Source organism: Pongo pygmaeus, chromosome 19, assembly GCF_028885625.2.
Source record: "Pongo pygmaeus isolate AG05252 chromosome 19, NHGRI_mPonPyg2-v2.0_pri, whole genome shotgun sequence".
NCBI lineage: Eukaryota > Metazoa > Chordata > Mammalia > Primates > Hominidae > Pongo > Pongo pygmaeus.
In genome coordinates, this window is record NC_072392.2 from 22895923 (window position 1) to 22909704 (window position 13782).

At 46.5% G+C, this 13782-nt stretch overlaps 1 protein-coding gene across 3 annotated transcripts in view; it reads left to right on the forward strand.

Annotated features, from left to right (window-relative positions):
• DHRS7B (dehydrogenase/reductase 7B) overlaps positions 1 to 8624 on the forward strand; it is a 64548-nt gene extending 55924 nt beyond the window's left edge. For 2 of the 3 annotated variants that reach the window (XM_054458506.2, XM_054458509.2), the window contains exons 4-7: positions 780 to 996; positions 1557 to 1649; positions 5916 to 6068; positions 8152 to 8624. In XM_054458506.2, coding sequence (XP_054314481.2) covers positions 780 to 996; positions 1557 to 1649; positions 5916 to 6068; positions 8152 to 8357 — 669 coding nt within the window. In that variant the 3' untranslated portion in view covers positions 8358 to 8624. The remainder of the gene's footprint in view (positions 1 to 779; positions 997 to 1556; positions 1650 to 5915; positions 6069 to 8151) is intronic. The other variant, XM_054458508.2, reaches the window with a different exon arrangement.
• Positions 8625 to 13782: the final 5158 nt, after the last annotated feature.

The following is a 13782-nucleotide window of genomic DNA, read 5'->3' on the forward strand; positions in this document are numbered from 1 at the left end:
TTTGCATCTATATTCATAAGAGATATTGCTCTATAATTTTCTTGTGATATCTTTAATCTGGCTTTAGTATCAAAGTAATGTTGGCCTCACACTGAATTAGGAAATGTTTTCTCCTCTTCAGTTTTCTAGAAGAGTACGAGAAGGACTGGTATTAATTCTCCTTTAAATGTTTGGCAGAATTCACCCGTGAAGGCATCCGGTCCAGGACTTTTCTTTGTTGGAAGGTTTTTGATTACTGATACAATCTCTATCTGTTATAAGTCTCCTGAGATTTTTTATTTCTTCTTGAGTCAGTTTAGGTAATTTGTGTTTTTCAAGGAATGTATCCATTTATTCTAGTTTTTCTAACTTGTTGGCAAATAATTGTTCATAGTATTCTTTTATAATCATTTTTATAATCTTTATAATCATTTTTATCATCTCATTTCTGTAAAGACGGTGGTCCCACTTTCATTTCTGCTTTTAGTTATTTGTGTCTTCTGTTTTTTCCTTGTCATTCTAGTTAATGCTTTCTCAATTTTGTTGATCTTTTCTAAGAATCAACTTTTGGTTTCGTTGATTTTTATTGTTTTTCTGTATTCTGTTTGTTTATCTCTGTGCTAATCTTTATTATAATGTTTCCTTCCTCTGCTGGTTTTGGGTTTAGTTTGCTATTCTTTTTCTAGTTCCTTAAAGTATAAAGTTACATTATTGTTTTGAGCCTAAGCGATCCGTGGGACACATAGCTCAGATGGCCTGCCACTCAGAAAGTGAATTTGATATCTGTTGTATTTGACCAGGTGCAGACACACAAGCCTTACTTGGTGACCTTCGACCTCACAGACTCTGGGGCCATAGTTGCAGCAGCAGCTGAGATCCTGCAGTGCTTTGGCTATGTCGACATACTTGTCAACAATGCTGGGATCAGCTACCGTGGTACCATCATGGACACCACAGTGGATGTGGACAAGAGGGTCATGGAGACAAACTACTTTGGCCCAGTTGCTCTAACGAAAGGTAACAGTCTTGAGAAAAGAGCAGTGATAAGTGATATGTTGGCATTCTTTTTACTTCACTTGGATCCTCTTCAGCTAAACGTTCCCCATCTCCATCCTCTCTATTGCCCTGGAGTGGGTGTTAGGTGTTATGGTTACAGTTTGGGTATTTGCTTTATAGCTTCCAATCAAGATGTTCTCTTTAGTGACAGCCACATTTGTGCAGCATTACCTACATGTCTTTTTCATGGTGCCTGCAAACCCCTACAAGGTGGGGATATTTTTATGTCCCACCATGGATTTCAGTCCAGGGGAGAGGCTCCAGCAGGAAAAGGGAACTGAGCTAACCATTTGCAGTGACCTCCGTCCCTGTTTCCTTGCCTCTCTCTTCTCTCCTGCTGGCCTGCTGGCACTCTGCTGGGCATAGGAGGCTGGAAGTTCCAACATAGTCCTCTACCCTCAGGGGTTTTCACCATTCTCCCTCACTCTGACTAAATATCAAAAGCAAGGTCGCCTTCCATCAGCATCGGGTGCAATGACTGGAAGTAGGGCACTTGTCTAAGCCTCTGCCTCTGTCCTCAGCCCTCCTGCCCTCCATGATCAAGAGGAGGCAAGGCCACATTGTCGCCATCAGCAGCATCCAGGGCAAGATCAGCATTCCTTTTCGATCAGCATGTGAGTACTTCTCTGTCCCACAAAATGCTTGGCTTTATTGTTTTTTCCTGATTATAAAAATAACACATTTACATCTAGAATTTAGGCGTTGTAGAAATAAACTATCCAGAATGCAAAGGCACTTTACAATGTGTTCTCCAGAGCCACATGCCTGGGATCAAATCCCAGCTCTACTTTCTGTCCCCTGTGTGACCTTGGGCAAGTATCCCCACTTGTCTGTGCCCTGCCCTCAAGTGTAAATGGAGACAGCCTCAGTCTTAGCCCAGAGGATTGCTGTGAGCGCCGTGCTTGGAGCTGCCCCAGACACTAAGCACTAGGCATGTGCTGGCCACTCCTACTGTTAAGATTTTTAGCTTGTCCCACAGATATAACCATGCCATCACTTTGGGGCATATGCCTCCACAGTTTTTTCTACATATAATTCAAACATGCAAAAATGGAATGGCATTGTTCATATTGCTTTGTGGCTTGTTAATCTCAATGTATCTTTCTACATCAGCATGTATGGATTTACCTCATCCTTTCAATACAGTAATCCATTGAATGAATGTGACATAATTGATTTAGCCATTTTCCTGGACACTTGAGGATTTTTTTTTCCCCCTCAGTCTTTGACCATTAGCAGCGGTGTACTATGTAGAACATTCTCAAATATTTATATCTCTGGGCACTCAATGGGAAGGTTTCAATAAAAAGGATTTTAAGGTAATTTCACAAACTGTCCTTTCTTTGCATCACCTCCTGAAAGGAAATACTGCCTATACCAGCCTCATCTCCTCTCAGCCACCTAAGGGCTAGACCCAGCCACAGCCTGGTCAGCAAAGGCAGGGAAATCTGAGCTGCTGCAGCACTTTGCAAGGGCAGCCACAAACATCCAGTTCCATGACACTATAGGGCCAGCTGTGAACTGGGAGTGTAACACAATTTATTCTTTCTTCCAAGATCTGGATCCCAGCTCTACCTTTTGGTTCTGGTTGTATTTTCTTGGACACATTACTTAACTATTCTGATCCTGTTTCCTTACATATTAGTGAGATTTACAATCATCACACATGCTTGTACATACATGATTTCCCTGTTTGTTAATATTCTCTTTCAACTTTGGATAGGACAGCCATCTAAGGCTTCTCAAATGGTTCAGGAAAAAAAAATTATATATAGAATCATAAATGATAAAGCAAATGAGTTAAAATGTTAATAATAGGTAAATCACGGTAAAGAGGTTTTTTTTTTTTTTTTTGGAAACAGAGTTTTGCTCTTCTCGCCCAGGCTGGAGCGCAGTAGTGCAATCTCGGCTCACTGCAACCTCCGCCTCCCGGGTTCAAGCGATTCTTCTGCCTCAGCCTCCTGAGTAGTTGGGATTATAGGCGCGTGCCAACACACCCGGCTAACTTTTGTATTTTTAGTAGACACGGGGTTTCACCATGTTGGCCAGGCTGGTCTCAAACTCCTGACCTCAAGTGATCCGCTCACCTCGGCCTCCCAAAGTGTTGGGATTACAGGCGTGAGCCACTGCGCCCAGCTGGACTTCTTTATACTAAATTATTTTCAAGTTTTACTTTGATTTATAATAATACCACTGATTTTTGTTGTCTGTTTGGCCTGCTGACTGCAGTAAGGCATACAATGGTTGGTGTCCATATTCAGCTTTATAATGACCAGGCTGAATATGGAGTGCCTCTTGGGCAAGTTGGTTAACTCAGATAAGTAGCGGCCTTCTCACCTATAAAACGGGGAGAACGGCATTATCTCTCTCATACTGCTAAAGTAAAGACCAAGTCACGTGATTCACAGTGTCCTTAGTACTGGGCCTCACACTGGCAGGGTAAGTGATGTGGACAGCGGCGAGGTCAGCACAGCCTGGCTGAGAACTCACAGCCTGAGAGCTCTGGGGAGACCCAGCTGTCAGAGTGTAGCCTTCTGTTTTGGGGACTTACATGATAACCCACTCTTCCCTGTCGCCAAGCCTGGGCTGTACTCTTGGAATCATGGCTGATAGGACCAGTCCTCTCCATCCACCCACAGCCAACTCATCCAGCCCCCAGCAACTGTGCCCCAAACCAGCGGAGCAGGCCCAGCAAGGCACTGCAGCAAGCTCAGACACTGCTGAACTGCCTCATGTGACTTGCTGCGACACTTCCTTTCTTTCTCTCTTCCTGTTTCCTTAGCTGACGGATGCCCCTTCTTTCCTGAGGCTAAAACATTTACAATTCTGAATTGGAGGAAACTGATTTACTGTGGAGACGCTGGTGTGTTTCCCAGGAATGTCATTATAGGGTCACTGTTTTCCCATTCAGAGCACCTTTTACTGGGTTGTGAAGCCCTTGCTTGAGAGCAGGCACAGCTCTGTTTCTTGCAGGTGGAGTAAGCTCTATAGCTCTTCTAGATGAAAAACCGCTGCCTGGACATTTGTCAAAATGAGACTCATAAGAAGGCAGGTTTGGATTTTTAACACCCATGAAGGCCCACTGATGGGGCCAATTCTGTCACTTGGTAACTCACTGGGGAGGACTAGGCAGCCACAGCTACATGGCAGGTCTGCAGGGCCAGCATGGGAGCTGTCCAACCTGCCACCAGGTGAAGAAAGCTACTTGCAGGAACAGTAGAATAGGTAAGAGTTCATTTCTGTATTAAAAGATATATATATATATATAAAAATATAAAATGTGTAAAATCACATGAACGTACGTAGAATATATAAAAAATAAATCACTGGGCATGGCTGCCTACTCCTGTAATCCCAGCGCTTTGGGAGGGTGAGGTGGGAGGATTGCTTGAGGCCAGAAGTCGAGGCTGCAAGGAGCTGTGATCCTATGATCATAGCTCTACTCCAGCCTGGGTAACAGAGAAGATGCCTTCTCTAAAAAAACAAAACAGAAGGCCGGGTGCGGTGGCTCATGCCTGTAATCCCAGCACTCTGGGAGGCTGAGGCGGGTGGATCACGAGGTCAGGAGATCCATACCATCCTGGCTAACACAGTGAAACCCCATCTCTACTAAAAAATACAAAAAAGTAGCCGGGCGTGGTGGCGGGTGCCTGTAGTCCCAGCTACTCCGGAGGCTGAGGGAGGAGAATGGTGTGAACCCGGGAGGCGGAGTTTGCAGTGAGCTGAGATCCCGCCGCTGCACTCCAGCACTCCAGCCTGGGCGACAGAGCGAGACTCCGTCTCAAAAAAAAAAAAAAAACGAAAAAAAAAAACCAAAATAGAATTAAACAAAAATCCTGGGAAACTGTTAGCACTGATTATCTCTAGGAATGGAATTTGGAAGACAGGAGGACTTTCTTTTTTTTTTTTTTTACTTTCTGTCCTTTTATGTACTATTTGAATGTTTTACCCAGTAGTCATTCAGTTTTTTTTTTGTTTTTAACTTTTATTTATTTATTTATTTATTTATTTATTTATTTATTTATTTTTGAGATGGAGTCTCGCTCTGTCGCCCAGGCTGGAGTACAGTGGCGCGATCTCCGCTCACTGCAAGCTCCACCTTCCGGGTTCACACCATTCTCCTGCCTCAGCCTCCCGTGTAGCTGGGACTACAGGCACCCGCCACCACGCCCAGCTAATTTTTTTTTTTGTATATTTAGTAGAGACGGGGCTTCACCGTGTTAGCTAGGATGGTCTCGATCTCCTGACCTCGTGATCCGCCCACCTTGGCCTCCCAAAGTGCTGGGATTACAGGTGTGAGTCACCACGCCCAGCTTAACTTTTAACTTGGAATAACTTCAGACTTAAAGTTGCACGAACAGCACAAATCACTCCCATGTACCCTTCATGCAGATTCCCTAACTGTTAACCTTTTACCTTATTTCCTTTATCTTATTCTCTCTCTCTGTATATGCATATATACCGTTTATAATATATATAAAACTATATGTGTATATAGTTTATAATTTTTTTCCTGAACCATTTGAAAGGAAACTGGAGACATGATGCTCATTTATTCCTATTTCAGTGTGTTTCCTAAGAACAAGGGCACAGTACACTTCTCAAAGTCAGGAAATGAACATTGTTATAATACTGTAATCTTAAATAATAAAACCAGGTTTTAAAGCTGGGCACAGTGGCCCATGCTTGCAGTCCCAGCTGAGGCAGGAGGATCACTTGAGCTCAGGAGTTGGAGTCCAGCCTAGGCAACATAGCAAGACTTGATCACAAATAAAACCAGCTTTTAAAAACAGAGAGCGTGAATGGTAGTGAATAGTTGGGCACCAGGCCATGCCCACCCCAGCACACTCACTCACCTGCCTCTCCGTCCACATGTGTAGACGCAGCCTCCAAGCACGCAACCCAGGCTTTCTTTGACTGTCTGCGTGCCGAGATGGAACAGTATGAAATTGAGGTGACCGTCATCAGCCCCGGCTACATCCACACCAACCTCTCTGTAAATGCCATCACCGCGGATGGATCTAGGTATGGAGGTGAGGTCCGGTTTCTCTTTTCTCCTATGAAAATCTGTCGGTCAGCCACAGTGAGACATGCTGCTCTTACCACAGTGATTGTCATTTTCATTTGGAATAGAACTTTTAAAGTGAAAAAACTTGACAGAGGTGTTGGTTCTAGATATGGACTATTGAATAATCTTCGTTTACCCCACCATGGCCTACCCTTACTGTGAACGCCACCATTGCAGCATTCAGAACAGGACCTCCGTGGGCAGGACTCAAGGGCTAAAAGGAAGTTGCCAAGCTGAAATGCCACCAGACTTCCAACTAACCCATTCGCAGATCCGGAGTCCAAGGAGTATTATCGGCATCGGGATTGAGTGAATTGACCTCATGGCAAGTGTAGGGTGTTTGATGGTCTGTTTCTGTCCCATAGGCTTGAGAAATGACTGATTCAGGGCCAGTCTTCAGGGTGAGGCCGAGTGCGGCAGTCTCAGCACCTTCATCTTGTCTCATTTGGAGACAGTGCAGAGCTGACCTGCAGTCACCACCCGCGGGCAGAGCAGCTGCCCCCAGCATGCAGGCTCAGGCCAAGCAGAGACCAGTGTGCCCATGATCACTGGAGCCCTTGGAGCTGGTGCTGCCTCCCCATGCTTGGAACACGGCCTGCTCACCCCTCCAGTGCTGTCCTGCCATGTCCTCCTCCCTGAAATGAGCTCTTGGGGTTTGTGCTGTGATGTCTGCCAGGGGCCTCATGGTCCTGCGCCCAGCCCAGCCAGGCCTGAACCAAGACTGCCCATGTCCTGGCAGCAGCTGCTCTCTCACACAGCAAGTCTTGTTTTCCCCACAGTAGACTCTATACAGAGGCATGGGGCTTCATACAGCTTTACACCTGTTTATACCTAGAAGATACCACTTAAAAAATTCTCTCTGTGGCATTTAAAAATAAGCTGTAATCCAAAACTTCCTACTTTTCTGCATTAACAAAAACACAATGAGGACAGACATTGGTGAGGGAGCTCAGGCAATCTGGACAACCTAAGAGTGGTTTCATATGGCTAGGCACTGTGGTCAACACCTGATATCTCAGCACTTTGGGAGGCCAAGTCAGGAGGATCACTTCAGCCTAGGAGTTTGAGACCAGTCTGGGCAATAGTGCAAGACCTAGCCTCCCCAAAAAATACGAAAATTAGCCAACCATGGTGGCACCACCTGTAGTCCAGATACTCAGGAGGCTGAGGCAGGAGGATTGCTTGAGCCCAGGAGGTCGAGGCTGCAGTAAGCCATGATTGTGCCACTGCACTCCAGCCTGGGCAACAGAGCAAAACCCTGTCTTTAAAAAAAAAAAAAAAAAGTGGTTTCACATGGTCTGTGCTAGTGGCCACTCCTGTGTGCCTGCCAGCTGGTCCTACTTTGCTGACAAAATTGTCAAATTACTAGGGTAGAAAGAACATCAGTTGCTGTTAACCTAACACCTCCTCCTAATCTCTCCCAGCTGTCCCTTCTAACACCTAAAACAAACTAAGGATTTCTTCCTGTTTCTCATCCAATTAATACTTGACATCGAGAACAGGGACATCTGTCTGCTCCTGACTCAGTGAGCTTGTGTATATGGGGGTCAATAGTCCCCACCCACCTCTGTCTGGCCACCCTGAAGCCCAGCTACCCAAGATAAATGAGGTGGCACAACATTCCTTAGTCTTTGGTTATTCTAATAGGCACATGTTTCCCAGGTCAGGAAGCTGCTTTTCAGATGTGGTGTGAGGGGCTCACTCTGAAGCCCCCACCCCAGGCTGGCCCTGTGCCGTTGCTGTGGACCACCAGGCAGACAGACTCACTTTGGTTCCAAGCCGTAACTGGGATCCTCAGTCTACCTTGTTTCCACATCCCACCTACCTCTCGCTTCCCCCACTGACCCACATCCAGCTGCAAAATGGTTCCTCCTTTCCTTGGAGCATGGAATCATCAGGGATGGTGGCACACCACCGGCTTCCTGGCCCTGGGAAGAGCTTCATGGTGGGAAAGGCAGCAGGCTGACCTGACGGCTCACATCAGCTCCACTCCTCAAGAGGGACCTCTGCTTCCAAGTTCATGTTTTCTTTTGTTTTATTTATTTTAGTTATGGACACCACCACAGCCCAGGGCCGAAGCCCTGTGGAGGTGGCCCAGGATGTTCTTGCTGCTGTGGGGAAGAAGAAGAAAGATGTGATCCTGGCTGACTTACTGCCTTCCTTGGCCGTTTATCTTCGAACTCTGGCTCCTGGGCTCTTCTTCAGCCTCATGGCCTCCAGGGCCAGAAAAGAGCGGAAATCCAAGAACTCCTAGTACTCCGACCAGCCAGAGCCAGGCCAGAGAAGCAGCACTCTTAGGCTTGGTTACTCTACAAGGGACAGTTGCATTTGTTGAGACTTTAATGGAGATTTGTCTCACAAGTGGGAAAGACTGAAGAAACACATCTCATGCAGATCTGCTGGCAGAAGACAATCAAAAACGGCAACAAGCTTCTTCCCAGGGTGAGGGGAAACACTTAAGGAATAAATATGGAGCTGGGGTTTCACGCTAAAAACTAGAAATAAACATCTAAAACAGTAAGAGTTGTAGTCTTCCAGGACTAGAACCTTGTGTCCTTTGAATTCTCACCCTGCCAGCTCCTAGAAATTGTTTCAACCTTGCAATCAGATGTTATGTCACCTGACCCAGTTGTTTCTGTATTTGACTTAAACCTAATTGTTGTGGCAGAAAGACCACCTCCAGGACTAAGGGGAGAAAGTTGTAGTTTCAAGAAGTCAGTAGTCACGCCCATTTCCAGGGCCCTATGATATCTCATCCAACTTAAAAAGTGGGCCAGTATGTAATGGCTTATTTGGTGTATCCCAAGGGATGCCTGCTTTAGCACCTCATAGGAGTTCCTGTTTCTCTCTTAACTCTCACCACATCCCTGTAGGATGCCAGGCACCACTCCAAGCAGAAGGTGAACTTACTAAAGAGAGAGAAGCCAAAAGGGAGAGGAGGACCCTGCATGGCTCCATGCATCCTCTAGAAGTGAAACCATTAAATTGGCCAGCTGGGCAGACTCTACAGCAGCCCCTGGTCTGGTGGAAGTGAGCCATTTGTTAGCTGTAACTAGTTGGATCATAGCCAGAAAGAATGCCTGTTTCTGCCTTTCCGATTTATTAAAAATACATGGTTGAGGCTCACTGAGTAGGTCAAGTTCATTTCTAGTGTTTAGGAGGAAACTTTTCCTATTATTGAAACTGAAAATTGAAATGTAGGTCCACTGTAGACTTCCCCAAATTGGATTACAAATCTCCTAGCACATCATACTGACATCTTGCACCACATCCAAACTCTGGCCTTGTTGAGCCTATATTTTATGACCATTATCTAACATGGTCAGCAACATGTTATGTTATTTTTTTAAATTTTATTTATTTATTTATTTTGAGACGGAGTCTCACTGTGTCACCCAGGCTGGAGTGCAGTGGCGCAATCTCAGCTCACTGCAACCTCTGCCTCCCGGGTTCAAGCAATTCTTCTGCCTCGGCCTCCCGAGTCCCTTCTAACACCTAGAGTAGGTGGGACTCCTGAGTAGGTAGGACTACAGGCACACGCCACCACACCCAGCTATTTTTTGTATTTTTAGTAGAGATGGGGTTTCACCATGTTGGCCAGGCTGGTCTCAATCTCTTGACCTTGTGTTCTGCTTGTCTTGGCCTCCAAAAGCACTGGGATTACAGGCGTGAGCCACCGTGCCTGGCCTGAGCTTGTATTTTAAACAGCTGCCCTAGACAGATGATAAAAATGGCCACAGTCAGCCTTTGCTTAGTGTGTCAGAGGGTTTCAGGTTTCCTGGTAGTAGGAGGACAAATGGGTGATTAGATCTGGTGACTTGTCCCAGCTCCTAACACTTCCTGGACGTTCCAGGAGCCTCTGGGTAAAATGTGGACGCAGATGTAATGGGTCGTTCTTCATTTTCCAGGTAAATTGTCAACCTCCCTCCTGACATGGAAGAGAAGGGTCTCCTTAGTGTTCACACTGGAAACAGTAGACCCAGGCAAGAGCTGGAACTGAGACAGCAGCAGCACCTGTCTAAAGCTCAGCCCGAGTCTAAGGTTGAATGAAAGTGCCGAGCACACAGCAGGTTTCCAGGAAATGGCAGCAATGAAGGGCGCTCTCCCTCTAGATGGAAACGAGAGGACATTTCTCCTTGGACGCTGTTGGCTGCCACACTCAGAGACACCTGGTGTCCAGGTGCTGTCCTTTCCTCTCCATTATATAACATGGTTAGCAACTGGAGGTTGATGTGATAGGCTGCCCTCAAAGGAATGCAGATTTACCAACTGTGTACTCCGTCATCAGACGACGGGAACATCACATATGTTGCTGAGGTTTTTGGTTTTGGGGCCATTGTGATCTGACTCACAGCTGGGGTGCATGGAGCTTGGGCTGGCATTAAAGATTTCTTAACCTACATATACCACCTGGTAGTTGTAATTGGTTGGATTGCAGCCAGAACAAACACCTGCTTTCACGTTTTTTTTTCTTTTTTGTTTTTTTTTTGAGACGGCCTCAGCCTCCCAAAATACTGGGATTACAGGTGTGAGCCACCGTGCCCAGCCTCTTTTTCTTTTTCATTTTTTTTGAGACAGTCTCACTCTGTTGCCCAGCTAGAGTGTAGTGGCATGATCTCTGCTCAATGCAAGCTCCGCCTCCCGGGTTCACGCCATTCTCCCGCCTCAGCCTCCTACAGGCGCCCACCACCATGCCCGGCTAATTTTTTGTATTTTTAGTAGAGACAGGGTTTCACCACGTTAGCCAGGATAGCCTTGATCTCCTGACCTCGTGATCCGCCCGCCTCGGCCTCTCAAAGTGCTGGGATTACAGGCGTGAGCCACCACACCCGGCCTCTTTTTTGAGATGGGAGTTTTGCTCTTGTCGCCCAGGCTGGAGTGCAATGGCGTGATCTCGGCTCAATGCAACTGCCACCTCCTGTGATTCACCTTCAAGTGATTCTCCTGCCTCAGTCTCCTGAGTAGCTGGGATTACAGGTGTGTGCCACCATGCCTGGCTACCACCTTTCTAATTTATTAAAAATACATGGTTGAGGCTTACTGAGTAGGTCAAGTTCATTTCTAAAGTTTATTTCCTCCCAATTAAATAGAGTGGTTAGCAACTGGAGATTGACGTGCTAGACCAGCCAGATCTCAATATTATTGGTTGTTTACTTACCCAACATTCTAAAAACCTCAAATCACTTTCTAAAACTTAACTTTATAAACTTTATAATTTTGCCATATAAATAGAAACTATAACACAAACTGAAGAATTATTAAAATCTAGCTAAATAAAGCTGTTTGCCAAAGGCAGAGTCTGAGGCCCACTGTTCTTGAGGAGGAGGTTGGCAAGTCCCAGAGGGGACCTGTTAAAGTCACACCAACACCAGACAGACGCTCTTCTTGGCCTCAGAGGCTGAGGACTAAAAGGGCCTGCAGCTGTGCTCTTTCGTGTCCATGTTGCTCCTACAGTTGTCTTGGGTCGCTGGAGTTCAGTGTCCCTTCCTGGAGACGCAATGGTTTGGATAATGTGGGACTTAGCCTTAAGAATTGTCCCAACTTAGCAGCTGAAGTGCCTTCCTATGGGTGAGCCCCACGTGCATTGCTCCAAAGCAAGAAGCCCAGCCACAGCCCGGTTCAGCTGATGGCCTTTGAGCAACCTTCATTGCTCTTGGATTTTCAAACCAGTGTTTGAATATGGACGTTTGCCAGCAGGGTTAGCGATGCTGCCATTCCACATTCTCTTTTCTGTCTTTAGAGGGTTTTTGCCCCTTTCTCTTTCATCCTTAAATTCTGCTGGGGAGGTTAAAAAGCACGATTTTTAATTGGTTCTGCCTTCAGATATCTGATGAAGTTCAAAGACACTTTCCATTTTGCACTTTAAGCCCCTTGGTGTTTCACATCATGCCAAAACCAGAGATGGAAAAATAAAACCAATTAGCTTTTCCAAACAGCAGCGTCTCCATGCAGTGTAGAGGGGCCGCAGCCAATTAGTGAATCGAAGAAATAGTGTACAGCCCTGGGCACCCTGCCCACCTCCCAGCAAGTCTCCCTTCCTTCCCTCAGGACCCAGCAGCTGCTGAACCAGATGTGAAAACTTTGGAGGCAGCTGACAGACTGGAATGGGGAGATCCAGTTTGATCAGTTGTCCTTTTACATAACGGCTCTTCACTCTTCTCTGAAATTGGGTGGGGATGGGTAGCTAAAACTAATTTACTAGATTAATGACACAATCTATTCCCTGAAGTGGTCCATGTAGGACTCATTTAAGTGGATTTTGCACAGGAGGGCCCTGGTAACTTGGCCTTTGCTTTCTCTTGGCAGTTACTGAATGCTGTTTAAAAAAAAGAAAAAAAAAAATGGCCAGGCGCGGCAGCTCATGCCTGTAATCCCAGCACTTTGGGAGGCCGAGGCAGGTGGCTGAGGCCAGGAGTTCAAGACCAGCCTGGCCAGCATGGCAAAACCCCATCTCTACGTGGTGACAGGCACCTGTAATCTCAGCTACTCAGGAGGCTGAGGCAGGAGAATTGCTTGAACCTGGGAGGCGGAGGCTGCAGTGAGCCGAGATCGCGCCATTGCACTCCAGCCTGGGCAACAGAGAGACTCCATCTCAAAAAAAAAAAAATTATTTTTTGGAGACAGGGTCACACTCTGTCGCCCAGGCTGGAGCGCAGTGGTAAGATCACAGCTCACTGCATTCTCAACCTCTCAGGCTTGAACAATCCTCCCTCCTCAGACTCCTGAGTAGCTGAGACCACATTTGCATACCACCACATCTGGCTAATTTTTGTCTTTTTTTGTAGAGACAGGTCTTGCTATGTTGCCCAGACTGGTCTTCAACTCTTGGACTCAAGTATTTAATGGTCCTCCTGCCTCAGCCTCCCAACGTGCTGGGATTACAGGCATGAGCTACTGCACTCAGCCTTCAAATGCTATTTCTTGAAAAGTACTGTTGCATATCACAGATGACCATAAGCGACTTGTCAGCAGCTCTGCCATGACTGATCATCTAGGCAGGACAATGGCAGAACAGAGAAGTCAGCACTGACAGTGGGGAGGGAGGCGCACTTCTCCTTGCTGCCAGCCTCAGGCACACAAAACCCCTGCCTGCTGTCCACACCAGCACCTCATCCCCATCTCCCTGGCCAGGGGCCATGTTAAGATGGCATTTCAGAATCTAGGTTAATACATCCAACAAGAATCACTTGGTTCAGTGCAGCTTGGGAAATGGTAGAAGAACTACCCGTTTGCAGCTGGTTTCTACTTCGGGGGAGGGCTCCTGCTCAGCTGACTTGGGGTCGCCTCGACTTGTCTGGCTTGTCCAGCTTGTGCCTTCTAGTCAATTCCCCCATGAAATCTAACTTGTTGGCAGAGCACTTCCAGGCCAGGTATGGGGCTCCCTTTCCAAACCTGGGCATTATTAAGAAAAAAAAAAAAAACAAACAAAAAACAAACCTGCCCAGCAGGCTCAGATGCCAGCACTCAGACACCTGAGGGGCCATGGGCAGCTGCATTTCAACTCACACTGCTGTCAAGATGAGGCATGTTTTTACAGGATCAGTTGTGTGGCTAAGGCAGTTCCCTCTTTACCATTATTCCAGGTGCCTAGAGACTGCCACGTAAACAGTGGTGCACACCCAACACCGTCATGCCCCCAGCACTCAACTGAGTGATAAGTTATTTCTAAATCTCTTGGA